The sequence below is a fragment of the Sorex fumeus genome, unplaced genomic scaffold, assembly GCF_029834395.1.
Source record: "Sorex fumeus unplaced genomic scaffold, SorFum_2.1 ptg000264l, whole genome shotgun sequence".
In the NCBI taxonomy this organism is placed as follows: Eukaryota; Metazoa; Chordata; class Mammalia; order Eulipotyphla; family Soricidae; genus Sorex; species Sorex fumeus.
The window spans coordinates 7,341,657-7,367,414 of record NW_026606321.1 but is presented as its reverse complement, the minus strand read 5'-3'; the positions used below and the strand labels follow the sequence as shown (position 1 = coordinate 7,367,414).

At 45.7% G+C, this 25,758-nt stretch overlaps 1 protein-coding gene across 1 annotated transcript in view; it reads left to right on the top strand.

Moving 5' to 3' along the window:
- ADCY2 (adenylate cyclase 2) overlaps positions 1-25,758 on the top strand; it is a 318,432-nt gene that overhangs the window by 255,768 nt on the left and 36,906 nt on the right. Inside the window, exon 15 of the mRNA XM_056109037.1 lies at positions 15,915-15,999. Within this exon, the coding sequence (XP_055965012.1) occupies positions 15,915-15,999 (85 nt within the window). The remainder of the gene's footprint in view (positions 1-15,914; positions 16,000-25,758) is intronic.

The window sequence follows — 25,758 nt, the reverse complement described above, 5'->3', positions numbered from 1 at the left end:
GCTTTCAGGAGCCGCAGCCAAGAGCTAGATCAACTCTGTTCTGGCTCCTGTTTTGCCGACGTGCCATCAGGCACATCACATTGATTTTAAGTCATACTCTGTTGCTCTTCTTCAACCTCCGTTCATGTCAATGTGCTTATTCTTTTTTTTTTCCCCCAAAATGTCTTGTGGGCTGGAACAATAGCACAGCAGTGGGGCATTTGCCTTGCACGCAGCCAGCCCGGCCGAGCCGGGTTCAATTCCTCCGCCCCTCCGGAAGAGCCCAGCAAGCTACCAAGAGTATCTCGCCCGCACGGCAGAGCCTGGCAAGCTACCCGCTGTGACGTATTCATTCAGTATGCTAAACACAGTAACAAGTCTCAAAAAAAAAAAAATGAAGACTTACTGGGCTTGCTCCAGCAAATCGATGAACAATGGGAGAACAGTGTTTGTTTCATTTGTTTGTCTTGTGAACTAGTCTAAAACTATGGGAACCTGGGAGAACAGTGTTTGTTTCATTTGTTTGTCTTGTGAACTAGTCTAAAACTATGGGGACCTAGAAAATGAGATGCGGTAATATTCACATGTCCCACATGTATTCACCTTGGCTGTCTTCCCAGAGCCAGAAACTTGTGTTTTGGGGCCGTCTTGTAACTCCCGTGTGCTTCCTATTTGTATTTATCTTATCAATTCATCTGATATCATTTTTTAATATTTAGTATTACTTTGCGCCGACCCGAGTTCGATTCCTCCGCCCCTCTTGGAGAGCCTGGCAAGCTCCCCGTGACGTATTCGATATTCGATATGCCAAACACAGTAACAACGAAGTCTCCAATGGAGACGTTACTGGGCCCGCTCAAGCAAATTGATGATCAATGGGAGGACCTTTACTTTTACTTTACTTACTTACTTTGGGCTAGAGTGATAGCATAGCGGTAGGGTGTTTGCCTTGCAAGCCGCCAACATCCCTGACCTGAATTTGATTCCTCTGCCCCTCTTGGAGAGCCCGGCAAGCCACCGAGAGTATCTCGCCCGAATAGCATTTCCTTCCTGTGTCATCCGATGCTGACTGCACACTCACTTGTGACCGAAAAAGTTTCAACCCAGGGCAGTCTCTTGTTCTGACGTGTGTGACAGCGTCATAGAGCAAGACTTCAGTGCATTCCTGCCGTGGACTTCTGAGCTCACTTGTTCCAGTTATGATAGTTCGTGAAATCTGTGGCTAAGATGAGCTCACTAAGAGCGCAGAGGAGATTGAGTAACCTCACAGAGGGAGCTGGGTCCTGGATCTCGGTTTTCGGAGCTGAGTCTGTTCACAGTGGCCTGTTGAGAGCCAAAAGCAATCAGACAGGTGGGCAGAGTCCCCAGGCTTGGAGACCAGGGCACTTTCCCCATCAGCAAAGCCCCTGTGGCACCTGCCCCTGGGAGCCGACATTAGATCCTGCCCCAGGTACCCATTGGTCCTGCTCGCTCTCTGGCCACTCACCAGAAGCTTCTCAGCTTCCTGCCATTCTCTCTTCTTACTTACAGGCTCACATCGTTAAAATGAGCCATTCTGTTGTATTTGATGAACGTCTACATCAGCGGCTCACTCCTGCTGATACACCCACTTTGGGTTTGTTTGGACTCTGGTTGGGGTAGGGAGGCTGTTTCATTTTTGGTAACTTCCTCATGTTTGTGTATGTTTTTTTTTTTGAAACTAGGAAAGAAATTGACTGAATGAGTGAATGATGGCATGAATGAATGAATAGTAGGAGGTAATTTGTAATTTTGAAAGACCCAGGAAGAGAAAATGTTTGCTTAAAGAGTTTTTTGCCCAATCTCTATTGGGTCTGTATTTTCTAATTTCGGATCTAGGGTTATAATTTCAATAGCTGTAATTAGGATTGCTAGCTGAATACTATCTCTGGAGTTTTTCCATCATTCTATTAACCTTACTCTGTAACTTTAACATAAATGTAAAATGCCTTCAAAGACCAAAAATTATCAAGCATGAATTATTTCTGTATTTTTATAATTTTATTCATACTGTCCATAAAGCTAAATTTTTGTTAAGTCAAGCATGAACAATTGTTAAACTAAAAGTGATTTTTTCCCTAATAAAGTTCCATTAAATATCATGTGTTTAATTAGCCTAAGTTAAGAATGATATTTTACTTAAGGAAAATTAATAGCCAAATTATAATCTTAAATATATTAGCACTATTTCTTCTACTTAGATTTCCTTGTACTCATTACTTATAATCGTTCAGTGCTCATTCATTTTTAAATATTTATTTCAAAAACTCACGGTTTTTAAACCTGTTAAAAGGTGGTGGAGGGAATAGGAGAAAATTTAATGGTCGTTTTACTCCTTTCTGTGGAAAAAAGACTTGATTTTTTTTTTTTAATCAGCAATGATGGAGAACCGAGCAGAGTAAGAGTTAAGTGGGCAGGACAACTTCCTTGCTTGTGGCTGACCTGGATTCTGTCCCCAACACCATGTTATAGTCTCTGGGGCCCCAACAAGAGTGATCTGGGAGCACAGAGCCAGGAGTAAGCCCTGAGTACAGCCAGGTGTGGCGCCAAACACAAACTAACAGCAAAAATAAATAAATAATAAAGTTAGACAGTAATTCTGTAGAGGCAGTTGGCTTTGTGGAAAAATAAACCTAGAGACACCAACATGAGACCCAAGACGTTCCAGTTACTCTCTGTGTACTTAGCGATGAAGGTCTGACTCAAAGAGCACAGTAGTGGTGGGAGGGAGGGAGGAGGGAGGAAGGGAAGGATGGAGGGAGGGAGAGGGGAGGGAGAGGGGAGGGAAGGAGGGAGGAAGAGAGGAAGGGAGGAAGGGAGGAAGGAAGGAAGGAAGGAAGGAAGGAAGGAAGGAAGGAAGGAAGGAAGGAAGGAAGGAGAATAGGAACGGAATGGAGAGAGAAGGAAAAGGAAAAACTATAACACAGTGAACGAACAGCTCACTTTTACTGTGAGATGGACACTATGCCTCTTTGGACTTGGTTCATTTAAGAGTAAGCAAATGCCTTGCAGTGACACTAAATAGAAGCTAAAGGAACTAAAGAAGCAGGTGAGCATCTTCCCCACTTCAAAGGCCAAGGGCAGTGTAGCTCTCGGCCCGTGGGTCCCTTCAGTCTGTGACTCCCTTCAGACACCCAATTTCCTTGTACTCGGCTTCTCCTCTTCTTCTCCCATGCAGCCGTGAGTGGAATAGACCTAGACACGGGATGCAAATGTCATTCATCATGGCCCTCTGTCCATGGAATCCCCTGGACACCTCGGAATCCACCTGGGTCACAGCCCAGAGCTGAGGTCCGAGTCCCGGGCAGTGCGAGCTACAAGCACTTTGTCTTCAGTCACCATCACTGGTGACCCAGCTAGACATTCTCACCTGAAAAAGAAAATAAGAGATTTTCTCAGAGCACTAGCACTGTCTGCAGAATGAGACAAATGCAGTTTCTGTTGACACTGTCACTGGTGCAGTGATCCCTGGGGGACCGTCGGTACCCGAGGGAGCAGAATGTGCTTTTACTTAATGGAGCCAGTGCTCCCGTACTGTGTACCTCGGGGTGTACTCTGAGCACACGCACTAGATATAAAGACTCATAATAACTCATCCACACACTGATCACGTGCAGAACCAGGCAACAGCTATTAAGTGAGCTGCTGTAGGCTAATCCGATGCTGGGGGAGGCAGTGGGAAGCCATAAAAACATCCTTCCTCTCCTACAACTTTGTGTTAGGGGACATACCTAGAATGTCAGGAAAAGATCCATGATAATATTTCCTGACCCTTAAGAAAAATATCCTAGCGTGGCATTCTGAACTGATGGCAGGTTCTTGTTCAGGAAAATGGTCAGCACCACTGGTTCAAGGACAGTGAAGCAAAAGACTGGTAAAACTATGTCAGTTTCTGGAATAAGAACATTTCAGATGTAGGAACAGAGTGAGCCAGGAAAAATTGATGGAAGATGCCATTTCAGAAGCGATGGGATACTGGTTGCTAGGAAGGGGAAGCTTTTTACTTGAATGAATATTTCGTCCTTGTCCTTTCTCCATATCATTGGACCTGCATTTCGACTGCCAGAACATCTCAAAGCTGCTAGTCCTGCAAGGTTACTGTGCCTTATAATGGTGATGGATATTTAAATACCCTTTACCTTTTAATTATACCTTTTCCAAAATCCCACTTCATTTTGAAGTTCTATAAGCTGCCTGTCTCTCTCTCTGCCTGTCTCTGTCTCTCTCTGTCTCTCTCTCTCTCTCTCTCTCTCTCTCTCTCTTAATCTGTCTCTCTTTTAAAAAAGAAAGAGGCCTTTCAGGTTAACATACAGTTAAAAGTCATCTCCCCATGGGGCTGGAGTGATAGCACAGCGGGTAGGGCATTTGCCTTGCATGCACAGCTGACCCAGGCTTGATTCCCAGCATCTGATATGGTCCCCTGAGCACCAGCAGGAGTAATTCCTGAGTTTCAGAGCCAGGAGTAACCCCTGAGCATTGCCAAGTGTGACACCCCCCCAAAAAAGTCATCTTCCCTGGCTTCGTACATCCTTCTTAAGTGCCACCTCCCAGATGGGAGTGGAGTGAGGATGAGGGCAGAAGAGGAAGACACAGAGGGAGAAATATGAATCATCCAACAGTAAATATGATTCCTGAGGAAGGCACCGTTATTTATCCATAGAAATCATCCAGGTCTGCACAACTTCTAAGAGTTCTGTTCTGTAGCCAAATATGCAGCAGAGATTATTTTTTCCTATCAGCAAATGTTCTTTCTTGCTACGTCAGGGGCACTTGTCACAGAGACAGAAAAAAGGAGGAGAAACTGCCTGGAAATAGCCCTTTCGGTAAAATGCATTCACACACTTGAGTAAAATGCTCAAATCAAAGTTTTTCCCTAAAACATGTTATTTTTGTTGCCTCATGACAGGGAAAAGTCAACTTGCATAATTCTCTCATATGTGACTCTATTTTGTTCTTCTCTCACCTTTTTTGCTTTCCAATCTGTCTATAAATCAATCATACTTATATTGAAAAGAAACAGCTTTGCTACCAGAATGCTAATTAAAATTGATCACATTACACCTGCATCTTGGTGCGTTTAATGGACCCGAACATGTTTTATGTAGAACAGGAGGGCTAAATGGAGACAGTTAAGAACTGTGGACCAGTCATAGCTTTCCCACCTGGTCTTTAGTCTCTCTTTCTGCTGTGTTCATGGCAGCGGTGAGCAGTGTGCCGTGGCCTCATAGGGCGGCCTCACGGTGAGCACCTGCTCACCATATAGCCCACCCTGGGTGTGAACATTGGCCGTGACCTCCTATTACCTACTGTGCTGTAGCTCAGACCGTGTCAACTGCAAGCAGAGATTCTCCCTCTGCCCACGTCCAGTGACCTGCCCTGGGTCTGGCTTTCCTGTTTAGTGTCTTAGCCAGAGCATTCAGTGTAGTGTCTAATAGAAGTAGTGACAATCCACTTTATTCTTGTCCTCAGGTTTCTGTCATTCTGTCTGATATTCCCCATGGGTCCTTTCACACCTGTCCCATATCAGGATAAGGAAATCGCCTTTAAATTTCATTTAGTTGAGTGTTTTTAACCATAAAAAGATTTTTAAATTTTGGTCTGATGTGTTTCCCATAGCTATTAAGGTACCCATGTTCCTTTTCTTTCCTTTGTTCAAGTAATCCAGTGTATTCTGTTGATTTTCAATTATCAAGCCAACCTTGCATTTTCCAGATTAATCCTGCTAGGTCAACTTATATAATTCTTTCGTATATTACTATATCTTGTTAATAATTTGTAAAAGACCTTTTATCTTCATAAGAGATATTGGCCTGTTAAACTGGCCGAGATCTCCCTAGAGGAATCACATGAAGACAAGTTGCAATGCAACAAGCAAAGGGTCTTTATTGGCTAGCTAGAGCTAGGCCGCGCCCTCTCGTCCAACTCACCAACACAGTGGCAGCCTTCTTGAAACGAGCGGTCCCAAGTCTCAAAAGTGAGGGGCTTTTATATCATAGCATTATATAACAGGGACTTTCCACGGACCACCCTTTTGACTGCAGTCTGAGGGACTTTCCACTACTTGTACTTAGCAGATTGGTTATAAGTTGGAGTTACATAAGGGTTACATACGGGTTATATGGCGGGGGCTTCCCTACCTGCATCTGATTTGTAACCCTTAGTTGACCTCACTATGGCTATCTCTCTTCGGGGAAATCATGACTCAATTCCAAGTATCTGTGCTCAATTCCAGGAATTCTGGAACTGATACCTAGGCCTAGCTGCTTCTGGCTTCTTTATGCACCTGTCATGGTGCTGCCTTTGCTTCTCTATCTCTCAGGCATCTATTTTTTTCCTTTTGTCTTTGTCTGATGTTGATATTGGAATGACACTGCCTCTTAGAGTTAGTGAGAAATTATGCCATGCTCTTCCACTTTCTAAATGAGCTGGTTAAACAAAACTGGTGGGGCCAAAGTGACAGTATTTCCCTTGTGTGTAATCTACCCCATTGTAATCCATGGCACTGTGTATGATCCCCAGAGTAACTGCCAGAGGTCAGCCCTGAGCAGAGCCAGAAATAGTCCCTGAGCACCACTGAGTGTGGCCCAAAACCCAAACATCAATAAATATTTTTACAATGGCACGAATTTTTTAAATACTGTATAGAATTCACCTCCTTACGGACATAGTCTTTTCTTTTTCAGGGGTTTTTGTTTCTCTACTAATTAAATTTCTTTAAAATTTTCTGTCTTGGGGCTAGAACGATAGCACAGTGGGTAGGACATTTGCCTTACACACATCCGACCCAGATTCGATTCCCAGCATCCCATATGGTCTCCTGAGCACCGCTAGGAGTAATTCCTGAGTGCAAAGCCAGGAGTAACCCCTGTGTATTGCCAGGTATCATGTAATAATAATAATAATAATAATAATAATAAAATGTTCTGTCTCTGGCCTAGAGTGATAGTCTCGTAGGTAAGTCACTCATCTGCACACAGCTGACCTGATTATATCTCCAGCACCACATATGATTCCCTGAGTCCCCCCACGAGCAATCCCAGAGCACAGAGCCAGGAGTAAGCCCTGAGCTCTGCCAGGTATGGCCCAAAAAGGGAAAAATGGGAGAAAACTGTCTTTTTTCTCATTGAATCACATTTGACAGCTTCTAATTTTAAGACTGTTCATTCCTAGTTTAGTTTTTGATGTAGGGGCCACAGCAGGCAGTGCTCAGGGGCTGCTGGGGACCCTGGGAAATGCTGTCTGGTATTTCCCAGGGTCCTTTTGTGCCAGAGATAGACGCCATGACTGAACTCATTAGGAATATGCTCTTCCACTTGCACCGTAACTCAGGTCCTCTTGTTTCTACCTGAGCATCTCTCCAGCTGCCCAAGGGAAAAGAGTCCCTGGTATTGGTGCCATTATTTCCCTCCTTTAACAAATTTTCACATTTGATCAAGAGCAAAGGCACGGAAGTCAGGTATGAAGACACCAGCAAACCTTCTTGAATACTCTTCACTGTATCCAGCGGGCCACTGTGATAGGTGGGAGTTCTGTTTTGTGGCCCAGTTATTTTCTCCAACTCTATTACATTGTTCGGTATCACTTGAGGATATCCAGAGTTTCTCTCAGCTTTTTCATGGTTGAACGCTTCTTCCTAAAAATAAACCCTGAGATGCACTTTACAAAACAAGGTCCCATGAAGCTCCCTGTCACAAGTACCATTTTCTTTAAGCTCTAATTCCCAAAATAAGTCATAGAATTTACAAATAGATTTACCCAAAACAATTATCACTTAATATGTGAGGCATGTCTGGTTGGTGTGTTTCATAATCGCTTATCCACTGGAAAGAACCCTGTGAGCTATGTAGATATTTGCTCAGAATGCCTCATTTTAAAAATGGCTTTACATGACAGCAAAGGAAAAAGGAATAAATTTGGAGAGAAAATGGATCGTAGTACTTCCTAGATTTCCCTCTAACCACTCATAATATCATAGCTTCTAGGGGGAAATGGTAGTGGATGGCTTAGAATCCAATACAGAAAATAGAAATTGCCTGGGATATTTCAGCAAGAGAGTTTAATAAAGCAAAATGCTCACAGAATGGCTTGGAGGAAAAGTGGAGATGCCAAACCGGGGTGATCAAACAACTGAGAGGTTAGCAACAGAAGGAACCAACTTCTGGTACTGGGCTGACAAGGACACAGAATGCCCCTGTGAGCGGGTCCCACAGATGCCGGGACTGTAGTTAGACAGTGTCCTGCCCCTCTGGAAGTGGCCACTATCTGCAAAGTGGAAGGGAGGTCCCTGGGCTGCTGCCTCCCCCACCTCCTAATCCCTCACAGTGACTTCCCATCAGCCAAACCTCTTGAAGCAGCTGGCAAAGAATTTGAAACCGTAGAAGATGGGATCGAAATGTTTGAAAACAAACAGGAAATTACCCACATACGCAGTGACGAATTTTCCCAAATGTGTTGAAATGCATCAACCTCCAGTGGCAAGGAGCTCTGTGAACAGCAAGAAGAGTAAATATAAAGAAAACCACATGTGGAATGTGGCAGCCCAAATGCTGGGACCAAAACAGAGAAGCTTTAGATCCAGGCAGCAACTGAAGCAAAGGTCAGGTATGAAGATGCGAATGATGTGGCCTTCTCTTCAGAAAGGGCAAGGGCTGCCGAAGACAGGAGATCCTGACTCTCCGATCGATTCTGAATTCAGTTCTCAAAATACTCCTGTGAAAAAGTGCAGTGGAAAAAAATAAAAATAAATTAAAAAATAAAAAATAAAAAGTGCAGTGGCACAGGGCCAGAGTGATAGGACAGTGTGAAGGGCAGTTGCCTTGCACACAGCCAGTCTGGGTTTAATCCCAGCACCCCAGGTGTCTCCCCAGGACGTGCCTGCCAGGAGTGGCAGAACCAGGAGAAAACCCTGAGTGCCACTGGGTCTGACTCAAGATCAACGTTTAAAATACACCAAAAAAATACAGTGAAACAAAGAGATCTTGCAAATGCAAGATAGTTGAAATAATAAGCCATAGTGCCAGAATGATAATGGGGGCTGGAGATACAGTAGATGAAGTTGGTTGTTTGCCTCAAGTCTGGCCAGCCTGGGATCTATCTCCAACCAGTATTTGGTCCCCCAGCCCCACAAGGAGTGATCCCTGAATGTAGATCCAGGAGTAAGCCCTAAGCACAGCCAGGTTTAACCCAAAAGCTGGAGGGGGGGGGGGGGGGATTTTTAAAAGATAAGAATCAACCTTGAATCTACAAATGAAATAGAACACTTGGGATGTGCGTAAGATTGGGAGACTATAAAAGACTATGCTATGTTTCATCAGGTTTTCCTAAAGATAGCCAGTTATTTCACACAAAAACAAGAACATGCACTAAGAAGAATTCTGATGGGGCAGCAAATGGATTGTAGTGTTGCGTGGATCGTAGGTAATTTTCTTATTCTACAGGATTAATGCCATGTGACTTCTGTTGAATTAAGAATGTGCATTTTCTTTCTTGAGCAGTCATTGCAAAATACAGAGTGGTAGAGATAAAAAGTAGAAGGAGGACCAGGAAGATGGATCAAAGGCCTGGACCATGCTCGGCTGCCAGAAAACTGGGCTTGACCCTGGCACCACATTTCCCCCCAAGTACTGCCAGGAGTGACCCTAAACAGGATCAAGTGTGGCTCCCCCACACACACACACAAAATTGAGGAAATCAATACAAAAATATTAGATTAGTGAAAATTGACACTAAAAGAGGACCTAGAGAAATAGAAAATCATTAATAACTGGCAGGGCTGGAGCGATAGCACAGCGGGTAGGGCGTCTGCCTTGCACCCGGCCAACATGGCCGACCCGAGTTCGATTCCTCCGCCCCTCTCGGAGAGCCTGGCAAGCTACCGAGAGTATTCGATATGCCAGACACAGTAACAACAAAGTCTCCAATGGAGACGTTACTGGGCCCGCTCGAGCAAATCGATGATCAACGGGAGGGCCTTTACTTTACTTTACTTTAATAACTGGCAGCATTTTGTGAAGAGCTGGGTGCTAGAACATTGCATGACTGTGAAACCCAATCATGAGTGACTTTGTAACTGCGCCTCTCCCAGGGATTCAGTATGAAAGGGGGCAGGAGGGAAATGATCAGTAGCACTTAAGTTACCAGGTTGAATGAATGTGATGGACCAATTGTACAAGCAATGACAGTGGGGGAAATATGGCAGAATTCAAGCCAAACAGCTTATTTTAAGAGTGAAAAGACTAAATATTCCGAATAAAAACACAAGAGTGTCAGATTCTTTCTCTTTTTTTTTCATTTGGGGCAGGGCCACACCTCAAAGCTTAGGGTTTACTCCTGCTCAGTGATCGCCCTTGACAGTGCTCAGGGAGACTGTATATGGGATGCCAGGATTGAAATCAAGTTGGACATGGACAAGGCAAGTGTCTTTCCTGCTGTACAATCCTTCTGGTCCCCTCAGATCCTTCCTGCCAGGCACATACTTTAAATACAAGAGGAAGTTAGGTAGATGTTAAAAATGAGACGAAACATACATAGCATAAAAAGTTTAAGGAAAACTACTTCCCATATATTTATATCACGGTAGACTTGAATACAAGAAGTTTTAAGAGAGTGAGCAGAAAAGTCAGCCCAGGAAGTATAAAATTATAAAAAATGTTCCTATATCTAAGAGTTCTGCAAAGTACATGAAAGAAAAAAAGTCAAAACCAAGGAAAGAAAACAATTTTTTTAAAATCATACTTTTATTTTATATATGTGGGATCTTTTTATTTATATATGTGATGTCTGTTACCACTTTAATAAAGATATAGAAAATTTGAGGTAAATTCCAGTTTACTGGAACTAATTGGCATTCATAGATCTCTAAGTCCAAGTATAAAAGACACATTGTTCTAAACTGCATATGGAAGGGACATCAACCAAGGTATAACATGTATTAGCAATAAAAAAGAATCTCAGAAAACTTGAAACACTGACATAAATTGAGAAAGAATATCTTAGATATGACAGCTAATCACATCGCAATCAGTTAGAAATTTTTAAAAAATCAGCATAGCTATGTTCTTTCTTTCAGATAATTTATGAAGAAAGTAAGAAGTCACATGATTAGAAAATGTCTTGAGTATAAAAATATGACATCAAAATATGTGGGCTGTAACTTAAACAGTAATTTAGAGAGGAACTGATAGATGTGAAATACTTGGACTAGAAAAGAAGAAAGGGTCATAATGAGTTGTTTCTGCTTCAATTTGACAAGACCAAAGAGGAGAAGGAAATCAAGTAGTAGAAGGGAATTAAGACCAAAAAAGAAAGACAAATCATTAGAAAAAATAAAACAATAAAACCCAAAATTCAGTTATCTAAAAGGTTATAAAAATCCCTAAGACTGATAAGAAAGATCATTTTAGATTTTCCAACATATTAACATAAGGAGTAAAGGTGATTCACTACAGACCCCACAGAAAGTAGAAGAAAATATGGTATATTATCAATTACTTGAAGCCAAAATTATTTACAGTGTAGATCAAATGGGGAAACCCAATGAAGAGACAGCTTAGCAAAATGGACACCTTGGAATTGAGAAATTTTCACTTCTTCTTTAAATGGTTTCCCACAGAGAAAACGTCAGATCAGGGTGATTTCTTTGCAAGTTATACCACACACTTTCAGAAAATAAGATGAGAAGAACTCTAAACAGCTTTGTTGTTGGGAATGGATAGAATCACCCTTTCATGGAGAGAGGCTCTGAGACTGAGAAAGTGTCTCTCCTGCTGTCCCCTGTGGTCACCTGCACTGTCCCTGGACTCGCAAGGGACGTCTCAGCAGGGTGCTGCCTGAGCACTGAGACACAGGGGACTGCGTTCTTGGGAGAAATTTAAAAATCCTTCTGTGCTTTGTTTGGACACAGGGGCTAGCACTGGGCCCCAAGTACCTGCTGGCCAAGCTGAAGGTAGAAGTCAGTGAATGGCTGGGCTATTTGATTCTGTCCCCCTTGCCCACAGGAACAAGGGAAAACAAATTTCTGTATATATAGTTACAGAGAGAGGATTGGGGCAGGCCAGCAAACCAAAGGTCACTTCTATTGTATGTGTAGAAAATATATGTTAAGTGAACAGATAGAAATGGGTTAAAAAATAAAGACTGAGGGATCAAAGAGGTAGCACAGTGGTTAGGGCACTCACCATGCATGCTGCTGACCTGGGTGACTCCCTGCACCCATATCATCCTCTGAGACCCCCCCCCCACAGAAGTGATCCCTGAAGACAGAGGCAGGGCAAGCCCTAAGCACTGCTGAGTGGACCCCCAAAAAACAGAAAGAAAAAAGAAAAAAAAAGGATTCCAAATAGATTTTTTGAGGAAATTTTCTTGAGCGGGCCCAGTAACGTCTCCATTGTGAGACTTTGTTGTTACTGTGTTTGGCATATCAAATACGTCATGGGTAGCTTGCCAGGCTTTGCCATGCGGGCGATATACTCTCAGTAGCTTGCCGGGCTCTCGGAGACGGGCAGAGGAATCAAACTTGGGTCGGCCATGATGGCTGCGTGCAAGGCAGACGCCCTACCCGCTGTGGAAATAGTCTACAAAAATAAATAAATAAATAAATAAATAAATAACTCTGTAATGTAATCTCTGGCAATATAGAATTCAAATGAAGGCCTGCAGTGTGAAAAGAACTCTTTTTTAAATTATGGTATTATGATACAGTCATCACGGAAATTAAACAGTCATATATCTGCACACCAGTTAAAATAAAGAAAAGCTATTAAGATGATTGGCCACATTGACAGATCTTTAATTCTAGTTGGAAATGTTGCTACATTCTCAAATTGTGAGACCAAATTGAGCCAATAAGTCAACCCATGGGGAATTTGACTTGGCTTGCTGAGTCCTGTCAATAGGTATTTATTTAGAGAACAAATTCGTTTCCATCAAAGAAGAAAATATCCCTTCAGAAACCCAGGAGACATTATAGCAGAACTTATTTATCTTGCCTAATAAGAAAAATAAATTGTCAAAGTAAAACTAACTGAGGCCCAAATTTTGATCAACTCTTAATAAAATAGAAATACCACAACAGATCAAAATAATCACCTTATGAAACTTGGAGAGTTTCTGATTTCCTTTGGTATCAAAAGAAAATGAAAATCAAAATTGTAGGCTGTTTTAAAATAGTGACAATGAATAACTACAAATTAAATGCTTTGAGATTGGACTAAAGCAGTAATTATAGGAATACTTATGTTCATAAATGCTTTTATTAGAAAATATAGCACTGTCTGTAGCAATGTCCTCCCGTTATTCATCTTTTTGCTCAAGCGGACCCAGTAACATCTCCATTGTGAGACTTGTTGTTACTGTGTTTGGCATATCGAATATGTCACAGGTAGCTTGCACGTAAGGCAAACGCCCTACCGCTGTGCTATCGCTCCAGCTTGGTAACAATTGAAAATCAAGAAAGAAGAACAATTTAAGTTAAACTTAACAAGGAATTTCTCAAAGTTTGTTAGATCAAAAACTAATAATAATATGGAAAACTAGCAAAAAACAGACCTGACTAATAAGCCAAAAGTTAATTTTTGTATAAGATCAAAGGTCTAGTCTAGAAAGAAAAAAATGACATTAATTATAAGAAATTGGTTTAAATACAAAGACCTTTTAAATCAAGAAAGAATGTTGTAAGGAATATTTTACATTCAGAACTATAAATGAAATGGAAAAAGTTCTAGGAATACTGTCAAAGTTCATCATACAAATAGAACTAGTAAATTGGCAGAAATGTCTTAGGTCTGTTCGTAAAAATATTCCCAGATCAGGAATCCAGTAGCATGGACATAAATCACAGTACTTACTAGAGCTATGATTGTGGGCACATTCTCAACTCTTCTGAACCTCAGTAGCTTCTTTGCAGTATTATTTCCATGCAGTATTATATCCTTGGATTAAATCAAGTGTTTCAAAGTATTGAATTGTTTCTTTAAAAGACCTCTCCAAAATGCATAGTTTTGTTTTTATTTTAATTGTAGTTTAGGTAGCATGGTTAAAAGGATGTTAAAATGTTATGGTTCTTGTGTTATTGCTATTGTACTTTCTCCTTTAGTTCTTATAAATGGAAAATATCTGCCTGTAAATTGTGCCAATTGAGTGATCTCAGAAGTCCCTCTGTTCACTCGCTCAAGAGTGTAAAATCGTGCCTGTGAAGCCTTGGGCACTCGGTAGCTCATCCGTGTGCACACAGTTGACTCTGGCAGGATCATCCCAAGGAGGGTGGCACTCAGTGCTTACTCAATGAACAAGACAAATGATGAGCATGAGGCCTTGCAGAGCATGAGATGTGTGTGTGTGTCAGAGGACATTGAGATGGACACACCTAAGAGCGGACACCTAAACGGGAATTGCATAAGGCAAGTCATGGCAAGATGAGTTTTTTTTCTTTAGTAAAGAACTGTGCTGTTCTCTTCCGGGAGCTGGGTTTTATAGTCTCTGAGTCTTGGCTGTTGATGGGATTACACAACACCGAGGGGGGGGGAGGGGGAGGTGCAGTTGGTGGGTGTGACCCCTGCCTACTGGAAGATGGAGGATCTGGGTAGAGGATGCTCAGCCCCGATCCGAGCAGGCTTGGAGATCTCAGCCCCGGGGCCCCGGCGAGGACAGCCAGGCGCAGGAGCAGGAGATTCTGCTGTCCTCGCCGGGGCCCCTTGGAGGGGGGCAGGTTGAGTTTCCCTCCCTGCCCTGAGCAGAGCCCCAGCAGCCGAAGACCTCCAGAACCAGCCACAGCCATGCTGAGACCACTCTCCACATGCATGAAGGTACCGGCAGAGGAACAAAGGCATGCGGGTCCCGAGGCTGAGATCTCCAAGCCTGTTCGGATCGGGGCTGAGCATCCTCCACCCAGATACTCCATCTTCCAGTAGGCAGGGGTCGCACCCACCAACTATCCCCCGGCACCGTGTAATTCCCACCAAGGGCCAAGACCCAGAGACTATAAAACCCAGCTCCCGGAAGCGCACAGCTGCATTCACACTGAGACATCTTGTTATCTCATTCTTACTTTGGACAACCTGGCAGGCTACCGAATGTAACCTGCCCACACAGCAGTCTGGCAAATCCCCCGTGGTGTACCCAATATGCCAAATACCAGTAACAATGATGGGTCTCATTCTCCTAACCCTGAAAGAGCCTTGAATATGGCACTTTTTAAAATCTCAGGGCTAGGGCGAAGGAGACGTTACTGGGGCCTGCTCGAGGCAATCAATGAACAACAGGATGATCGTGATCGTGATCATGAGTAAAGAACTAGAGTGAGACGTAGAGATGTTTTCATGAGTCCGTGCAGGGATCAGACACCAGCAGAGACACACTTTGTACTTTAGGCCACATCCTCAAGGCGTAGAGCTCTGGGAACCTCCTCAGTGCTTCAGGTTTGTTTGCGTGGAGTTTGGGAAAGGACACATGCAGACCATGCCATGGATTGGAGAACTGCGTGCAAATCATGCAGTGCATTGGAGAACTCCTGCATACAAACCATGCAGTGCCTTGGGGAACTCCTACGTGCAAACCATGCAGTGCATTGGGGAACTCCTGGGTGCAAACTATGCAATGCATTCAAGAACTCCTGTATGCGAATCATGCAGTTCAGCCCTTAGAACCATCTCCCCAGCCCCAAACATACTTTCCCATGTCTGTCGTTACATATTTTGGGTGGGTTTCCAAACCAGATATTTTTGTTTTCCAACAAATATGTTTTTGCCACTCCATTTTCATGTCTCAAAAATAAGTGAGTCCTTATTTAATGAAATGTAGTAAAATCGAAGTCAGTAAATTCCCATTTAATTAAGGCCCACTTAAGTCGAAGCTACGACGGGTGGCTTTCCAGAGCGGAAGCAGCTCTCGCTGTACTAACCTGTCCCTTTTGTTTCCGGTAGAACCTCCATACTTGGGATTTCCTTCGGAGCTGCGTTTCTCCTGCTCGCCTTTATCCTTTTCGTCTGCTTTGCTGGACAGCTTTTGGTAGGTACTTCAAATACAAACCGTCTTAGGAAAGTGTACTTGTATAATGGAAGCTGATTTCTTGCTTAGAGCAGAGTTTGTTGACTCAGCATTTCACAAGACATTGACCCCCTGAAGAGCCAGCACCTCAAGTCAGCATCCCAGAAATGTCAACTGAGGCAGCACATGCACAACAAAATACTAACTTAAGTATTAGTTGAGATGTCCCTGCACATCAGAGAGACCTATCCCGGCATAACCACCCCGCAGGAAGTGTCTGGGCGCCATCAGTCGTCCTCCAGTCTCACCTTCCCGGCCAAGAGTCATTCCTGACCAGCCCTAACTGGGATCGGGCCAGGGCAGAGCAGAGTTGGAAAGATGATAGGTCAGTAATGCTAAGATAGGTCAGTGATTGGACACATAAGGGCTGGAGTGATAGCACAGCAGTAGGGCATTTGCCTTACAAGCGGCCAACATGGCCGACCCAAGTTCGATTCCTCCGCCCCTCTCTGAGAGCCTGGCAAGCTACTGAGAGTATCTCGCCCGCACGGCAGAGCCTGACAACCTCCCTGCAGCTTATTCGATATGCCAAACACAGTAGCAACAAGTCTCATGATGGAGACGTTACTGGGCCTGCTCGAGCAAATCCATGAACAACGGAAGGACTGTGACCATTATTACATCATGAATTTGTTCTCGTGTTAATTCCTGCAAATATTTTTTTCAGCAAGGTTTTCGGAGTTTACAGCAGGAAATAGAAGTATAATAGAAGACTATTAGTGTAGGGCAGTGAAAATTCATACCAAATCTATCTTTTATGTGCACTTTCAAGGTATAAACATTTGGAACATATGAAAAGAGCAAATGTCAACGTATCTTTTTATTAGTGTTTTGACTTATTTGGTTTTAAACTTTATTTAAACATTGTGTTTTATAAGGTTGTTCCTAGTACAGTTGTTTCAGGTATGCAATATTCCAATGCCAATCCCACCACCAATATCACCTTCCCCTTACCCTTGGTCCTGGTCCTGCTTCCCACCCACTCCCAGATTCTGCCCCCTTAGCAGGCACAAAATAATTGATTTTATATTGCTTGTTACAACAAAATAGCTAATGGGATTCCTGAAAAGTACTTCAGAGAAAGAAATGTATAAAAATGGTTCTATCCCACAGTGGGGCCATTAAGTCCTTGTCTGAGGGTTTGCTGAGCTGTTGTTGCTAGTTGAGCCTTCTGTGTTATTGTTTCTGTTCACTGAGCTGAGTTGGTTTCTATGCTGCTTTCCCACTGAATTTGCTGTGCTCCTCCTACTCCGTCAATATTGTAGAATTTGGAGCCATTACATGACCACGTGCTCCAAAAACTCCAGGATCTGCAGACCTGGGCCAATGAGTTTCGGCCACTTGGCTTGGCATGGCTTGGCTAGCCTTGCATCTCTTCTGAGACTGGTGTGAAGCTATAAAGCTGGCCATTTACCTGACAGCAGAGGTGGGGTGTGGCTGGCAACTGGGGTTCCGGCAGTATGAGGTTGGGGAGGCTAACCATCCACCCACACACACACTCTGAGAAGACCCGAGAAGTTTTTCACCTTGAAAACCAGAATCCCTGGAATTGCCATCTGCCTGGCATCTCTGCAGAGATGCGTCGTGAAGCTGGGACGTTTGCATGGTGACAACTAGGGGACATGGGTGCAGCTGTTGGAACTGTGACTGGGGAGGGATTAAGGACCCCCCCCAACAAGGGCACCGCAGAGCTTTCTGCCCCCAACCCAATGCCCTGTTGGTTTCAGTAGCCCAGCTGTCCCTGTTCAGGTTGAATCCCAGTCTGAGAAGCTGAGCCCTTGTTCACATAACTGCAGCTGTAGGGGATCGAAAGCTTTCATTTAAATTAGTCATTAAGCTCATGGTTTAAATGCCAATTCTGGATCAAAAAAAAAAATTCAAACCTGTGTTTTTGAGATTAAAGCTTGTGCTGCTGGTCTCAGCCCATGGAGGATCTGAGGCTCCAAATGTGATGAAGTCCCCCAAATAGTCCAGGTTCCCTTCTGTCCACTGGTGATTGGTCGAAAGGGAAGGGGCCAGGCGGAGCCGATGTGTGAGCAGGCATTGTGAGAGTTCTCGGGAGATGCACCATTCTTTTCCCCCCCCTGGAAAATAAAAGGTGAACATTACTATCACTGCTGGCACAGAGGAAATAGGAACCACTCTGCGCGTTCGTGGGCGGGTGTGCGTTCAGAGTTCCTGAGACTGACAGAGCAGTTTGAGCACCATGCTCAAACTCTGCTCTCCTCTTTTTGCAAATCTTGGTGAGCCATGAGGTGACTCAGTGAGAGGACTGACCTCGCCTTCGGGGCTCTGCAGGCCCGGGGTGCCCTGTCCACCCTGCATGTGTCTCCCTTCCCATGGCTTCTTCGTGGCAACACTGTTTTTCTTCCGGGATGACAAATGCTGGCCCCGAGCCCCTCGGCCCCTTCAGCCCCTGGCCTCCCTCAGACGCTCTGAGACAAGCAGCCCTGAGACCCCAGCTGCCCACTGTTGGCCAGTCTCCCATGCTGGGGGAAGAACTAAAGCATGAAGATGCCCAAGCTGTCTTCTATCTCTCCACAAGGAATATTTCTTCCCCATCCTTGGACCCTTGCAAACAGGGACGAAGCTTTGTTTACCAGGTGACCGATGCAGTGCTGCAGATTGGACCAGAGCATCCGACAGAGAGAGAGACTGTGATTTCTGACTGCCATGAGTTGACAGCCTTCCCGTCCACCCAACACCTCCTGAAGCTGTGATGGGTCCTCAGCAGGGAGGGGGTGGACAGAGTCCCTTGGGGTCTGTGTCCCTCTCAAGAAGGCTTCGGGGGCCAAAGAAACAGCTTTTCCACATTCAGATTTCACCAGGGTGGAGTACCTGGCCTCCCCCTTCTTTTTCCTGGCCCCCCCCAAAGGGCTTCTGTAGCCTCTTGTTCGCCTCTCAGAACAGGATTGTCATTTGAGGTGTCCCTCGGCCACTGGGGTTCTTATTCTCCAAGCACAGAGCTTAGTCTTGTGACCCCCCCCAAAAAAAAACAAAAAAAATGGTTCTAGAAAAGATGCACAGGCTGGAGACTGGACAAGTCGCTGCAGACGGCTGTGCTGCCTCAGTGGGGTGCCCTGCCCTCCCTCCTCCTCCCCTGCCAGCCTCGGGGCACGTCCTTGCGGGTAACTCCCCTCAGCCCTCCTTGTTTCATGACACCTTCTGGGAGATCAGGATCAGACAAACACAGATCCCCACTGCCCAACTCCTGAAAACGCTTCTGAACTGGGCATTGGACAGAGGGGTCCTACTGCCTCCCTCCCCGGGGCTGGACACTGGGCTTCGGCAGATACAGATACAGCTGGACTTCCTGCTCTCACTGTGGGACCCCCAGGGCCTAACAGCCAGATGCGAGCCCGGCTCCCAGGAGCATCCTGGTAGGAGGCAGGAAGTCTCGTCAGTCCAGCTCCCTTTCTTCTCGTGAAGCCATCCTGTAGGAATGTTCAGCAGCCGACATGAAACGAACACTCAGCGCAAGGGATTCTTGAATGGGCTTCCCATCCCATATTCTACAGGGGTGGGATTCTGGGGTAGACTGAGGTAGGCTGATTGACAAATATGGTGGTTATGAACGAGCTCTCTACATGTAACAGACTTACCTTCTGTCAACACTGTTGAACCTTCGGAGATGTTAAATACCTTTAAGCACTGTTGATGCTAAGAGTATCCTTTGGATTCTCTCTACCAAGAGTTAAAATAAAATACTGGCCTAAAGGAAGTTGAGACAAATCTAAGCATTTTCTTCCAACATCTTTTCCTGGCTTTCTGCTGTGGCACTTGAAGCTCAATGCCAGTAAACAAAACTGATTCATTATTGTATAAGTAAAGTAAAGGCCCTCCCGTTGATCATCGATTTGCTCAAGCAGGCCCAGTAATGTCTCCATTGGAGACCTTGTTGTTACTGTGTTTGGCATATCGAATACTCCACGGGGAGCTTGCCAGGCTCTGCCGTGCGGGCGAGATACTCTCGGTAGTTTGCCGGGCTCTCCGAGAGGGGCGGAGGAATCGAACTCGGGTCGGCCATGTTGGCTGCGTGCAAGGCAAACGCCCTACCGCTGTGCTATCGCTCCAGCCCTTATTGTATAGTTGCCTTAAAATTAAAAAGGAAACGGTTGAGATAAACCATCGCATACAAAAATAAAGAGTGAGAAGGAGAAGCTGTTTTGTGCCTCGATGGAAAAATCATGCAGTTTCTTGTTGAGAGCAGTTGTATTTGCTCGGTGACAAGTTCGGGAATATAGTCAGGGGGTGAATTTCTCTCCATCATAACAAACAGGAAGCCAAGACAGACCCGCTCCCCTCTGCCCTCCCAGCGTTCCCTTGTCCAAGAAGAAACCCCCTCACAGTTCCCATCCCTCATGCCCCTACGGGAGGCTTCAGTACAGCTTGTCTCTCGCAGGCATCCCGCCCACCCCTGTGGTAAGGCCTCCCTGGGGCGGGGGGGGCACTGTGGGGTCTGCAGGCTTTGGCCCTCCAGGCTGCTCTGCCTTCTTTTTGGCCACTGACTTTGTTTTGTTGTGAGTTTCTTTATATGTCGTTGGCTCCTTAAGATGACAACTGTTGGGGCCAGAGCAATAGTACAGTAGGTAAGGCATTTGCTTTGCATGAGGCTGACTCGGGTTCCATTCCCAGCATCATAGGGTTCCCCAAGCACCGCCAGGAGTAATTCCTGAGTGCAGAGCCAGGTGTAATGGAGTAACCCCTGAGCATCGCCAGGTGTGACCCAAAAAGCAAAAACTAAAAAGAAAAATTTAAAACAAAGATGAGAATTGTTGGACTGCAGAGACAGTACTGTGGGGAGGGCATCTGTCTTGCAAGCAACCGACCTGACTTCCGTCCCCAGCACCCCATCTGGTCCCCTGAGTGATCCCTGAGTGCGGAGCCAGGAGTAAGCCCTGAGCATCTCCAGGTGTGGCCCAAGAACAAACCCCAAAGGACACGCTTTGGCCCCTGCACTTGCTCCCCAGGCCTGGGCCCAGTCGAGCATACATCACAGACTGTGGTCACAGGGAAGACGCCCCCTGATGTGCTACAGGATTCACTCTGCCAGGGGCCTGTTTTCTCCCCTGGTTCCTGCAGCACTCTTTGGTCTCCCCCTCACCCAGAGCAGCCACATCAGTCCCCATGCCCCCGAGTGGGGGACAGATTCTGTGTGCAAATGGACATCTGCGAGAGGGGAAGAACGGCAGGCGTTGGCCTCTGTCTAGTTGCTCCGAAACCCTCCTTGCCCACAGTGTAGTTCCTTGACTCTCACACGTTTCGGTTTGTTTCCTCTCTTGGAAATCGTCTTCTCGCCTTGAAAACCCAACTTTGAGGGCTGGGCTTCTTGCCCTATGCTTGATTTGCATCTCAAGAACCGCCATGGTGAGGCTGCATGGGACCCTTTATTCCTTGTAGCACTTCCTGGGCGGGAAGCAAGGTCTGTGTTTCCTGTTAGGTCATTTCCAGGAATGTTTGCTCGCCCCCACGCAGAGTGTCCTGGCCCAAAACATCCATCCCTCCTCACCTGCCTACCATCCCATGCACTCACTCATGCAGCTCACAGATGCTCCAGGCCTGTGCCCAATACTCAGACTCCCTCCCTGCTCAGGCCTCTGAGCGTGTCTGCTGCCGTCTACCCTGCAGAAGTTTCACCTTCTAGACCTGAAACTCAAACACCAACGGGACCCCAGGTCACACTGCCCAGCCTCACGTTGGATGGAGGGGAAATCACACACCCCTGGAGGTTCCATGGATTTCAGAGTCTCCATTTTCAAGCATTTGGAAGAAAAGTTTCTAAGATGAAATATTGCAGAATTTGTCCGCTAGCCTGTGGAGGCTGAACTGGGAGACTTTGGAGCCAGGTCGTGAGTAGGGTCACGGGGTGGCCTGCTGGACTGTCCTAGGCTCGAGAGAGAAAGGAAAGAAGCCTTCGAAGTTAGCACGAACTGCTCATTATGACAGGGTCCCCATGAATGGGTCTGAATCTAGCCACCTCACACCTGATAAATAATACATGTTGTATTAAAAATGAGGACACTCTGCACGTCACTTCATCTGTGCTAGTTGATTTATCCTTCCAGGAGTCCTTGGAGGAAATGCCCGTTTCATATTTAATGAAACCAAACCCCACAGATGCTATGTAACATGCCCCGCAGAGCTCAGCAAGCAGGTGCTGGAGTCAGCATTGGAATGCAGCCTGGGAACCCAGCTAATTAATTGGAGGCAGGCTGGGGGGTGGCGTCCCCAGCAGACCTGGGCAAAGCTGTCCCTGTGGATGTTGACCGGCTAAGCCCAAATGGCAGGAGGTCGCATTTGCACTGAAACTCTCATTGGTGCATCAAGATTGAGAACTAAGCTCACGGGCTAATCTCCATCTCGAGTTCCCTGATCTCTGCTCCTCAGCAGTTGCTTCATGTTTATAACTTAATTCTGGGCAACATGGAACTCTCACTCAAAATACATTTGGTAAAGGTAAAGGTAAGGTAAAGGCCCTCCCGTTGATCGTCGATTTGCTCGAGCGGGCCCAGTAACGTCTCCATTGGAGACTTTGTTGTTACTGTGTCTGGCATATCGAATACGTCACGGGGAGCTTGCCAGGCTCTGCCGTGCGGGCGAGATACTCTCGGTAGCTTGCTGGGCTCTCCAAGAGGGGCGGAGGAATCGAACTCGGGTCGGCCATGTTGGCTGCTTGTAAGGCGAACGCCCTACCCGCTGTGCTTTACATTTGGTAAAATGTTGAAAAAAAATAGAAATGCACGGACACTCTAAAATATTTTGTTAAGAATAGTGTCTTTGGGGGCAGAGCAATAGTACAGCAGTAGGGCATTTGCCTTGCACGCGGCCAACCCAGGTTCGATTCTCAGCATCCCATATGGTCCCCCAGCACTGCCAGGAGTAATTCCTGAGTGTAGAGCCAGGAGTAACCCCTGTGCATTGCCAGGTGTAATCCCAAAAGCAAAAAATTAAAAAAGAATAGTGCCCTTAACAATAATACTTTGCAAAACACCCTCATATAGATAAGGGCCCTTTGATCTTAGTTTTTGTATGCATTATGTTCTGGATCATTGAAACGCTTATTAGGTACCAAAACCTAAATTAAGAGGGACAAGGATATGCTCACTGAAAAGATGCAGTTCCGTTACAATCATCAATTTTAACGACTCGGAATAAGAGCTGCACATTGCAGCCCTTCGTCCACATTTGCTGCCCAGTCGGGCTTCCTGGGCGCCCCGAGTGCAGACTATCCTCCGTAGCAGATACGAGAGTGACTCAAACCCAGAAAGACGCCCAGAAAATAAAGCACCCGCAAACCCGTGTTTTGGATCCGTGTGCCAGGGAGTGAAGACGGCCGCAGCCATTGTCTCCGGGGGGCTGCCTTCTGCTTCACATCATTCCCGGATGAAAGTGTGAACACGTCCTTGCCCTGCTAGGGGAGAAGCCGATCAGAGACCACAAGGCTGATGGACCTTCCTCCTTCCTGAGAGATCCCCGCTCCCTCCCTCCCACCCCCCAGGCAGCCTCTACATCAGCATCTCCCATCTGCTTCCTCCTCACCAGGTCTTCCCTCTGTCCACTCTTCCATGCTTCCCTCATCATAGTGTGGATGTGGGCACTGTCAACAGCATCGAGCTGATGGCCTTTTCTCGGCTCCCAACACCTCTCTCTGTCCCCTGATGGTGTAAAGCGTCTCAGTGTGTTTCAGAGTCATGGCAACAACCTTATGTCACTCTTTCGTGATCCACCTGCTGTCTTCCTTTTGTTCCTCCTCCTCTTTCATCTTCTCTCTGAATTTATTTCTTCTCTATTTCCTCTGGTAGCTTGCGAGTTGTGTGTCTGAGTCTTTTAATGCGCAGCCTTGAAATAGGCTTGTGTGCGTCTGTGAGCGAGGCCTCCCTGAAGTTCCTCTTGAAGGGTGTAGAATCCATGCCTGGAGCTCCTACCTCTGATTTCCTTCTTCCATTTTGTCCATGCCAGGATTTTTTTAATGCTTTCAAGTTCGAACTATGCTTCCTGTCTGGTGTCATCAGCGTGATGGTGTTTGGCCATTTCTCTGTTCCTTCTTCCTGAGCCCTCCCTGTGGGTCTGGATTCCAGCAGTCTCCTTTCATTACCCTCTCAGGTCAAGCCCGTTCATGAAGTACACTGCACTTTTAAAAGGGAGTCTGTGTTTTCTAACAGGCGGTACTTTGGGATGAATTTGCAAACACATTGAAGACAGTAGCCCTTATTCTCCTGAGTGTCCATAGACGAGGGAGAAATCTGTCTGGCTGGCTTTGGTTCCTCGGTGAAGAATGACTTTGTTGGGGACTTTGTTCTTTGTCTCTCATGGGGAATCAACTTGTGTGCCCAGGTGCCTGCCTGCATCTGTGATTCTCATCTGAGCTCAGCGTGTCACCAGCCAATGAGCTCACCTTCTGCCATGCTCAGGCCCACAAAATGCTGGCCCGAATCTGTTTGTCTCTGGGCTATTTCCCTATCTCTTGTTCTGTTTTTTTCCCATGTGGAAAGCAGGCGCACACTTCCATGGTCTCCTTGGGCCCGACCATCTCCTCCCCGGTCTATGTGCCCATCCCTGCCTGTCCCACTTCAGGCCTCTTTCTCCACATCTCTCTCGCCTGTCAAAAACACCCTGTCCTTGTTCCTCCAAGAGAGCAAAGTGGGAGCTGAAGGCCCCTCTGTATTCTGACGTATCAAGACATTTTTGGTCATTTCTGTTGATTTCCATTATGAGGAGCTTAGGCATTCCTTGGAATATATTGTTGAATATTTTCAAGAAAATATTTTTGTTTTATATATATTGAAGAAAGACTGCGGTGGCTGTGCCTTGCTCGAGACCTTTAATGTCAGTACCAACATTTCTGGTCTCTGGTGACTTCTCACAGCTCCTTCTCTGCTGCTGTCATCTCCTAGGAACAAGGGCTCATTCATTATCTCAGTGAATGCGTCTCACTTTCACTTACTTGGCAAGCTATTTCAGATGTGTGTGTGATCTTGCTACGCTAGTTGATTCTTTTTCATAAGGTCCACAGCCTAATAGTTAATTCATAATTATTTTATTGTGAGATCGTGCTCAGTGGTTCAGTCGCCACCTAAGCTAGAAAGCATCAGTACAAAATGTCCTCATGCCTTCAGGGATCCCAAGCAGCCCACCTGACTGATGTCCCTTCGACTTAGTGTTTTCATCCTGGAGCAGATGACGCCATTGTAAACTCAATACCCATATTTAAAGAGAATGTGGGAACTAAGGATTCTTCCCCAAACCCACACATGGAATTCTTCTCAAGCTCTCCCCCGGGAAGAAAACCCTTCGGAGACTTCTGATTGCTTGGGGAATTCCCAGTTCCTGTGGCAGCATCTTGGTGTCATCCGGGGAGCTTCTCTCTCCCTGTGCTCTTCCTGACATACTGTCACCTTCGGTGGTGGTTGGGGTCTGAGTTCTGCCCCAGGACACTCTAGGGCCAACCCCAAAGCCTCCACCCCTCTCCTCCTGCTTCCTTGTCCAGGTTATGCTCACTGCTTGGTGCCCTTTGGATCCCACGATAGAGATAGTGAGTGTGGAGCAAATGCTTGTTTCCAGGATGCTCATAAGCAAACACATCCTTAATCTCTGGGGATAGGATGCCGGCCACTGCCCGTGTGGTCAGAGACAGGTTCAGTTCCAGCAGGGAGCCCCAAAGACAAAGGAGGGCTGCAAAATGCCTTGATTTTGGAAATGGGATTGATTGAAATAAGACCT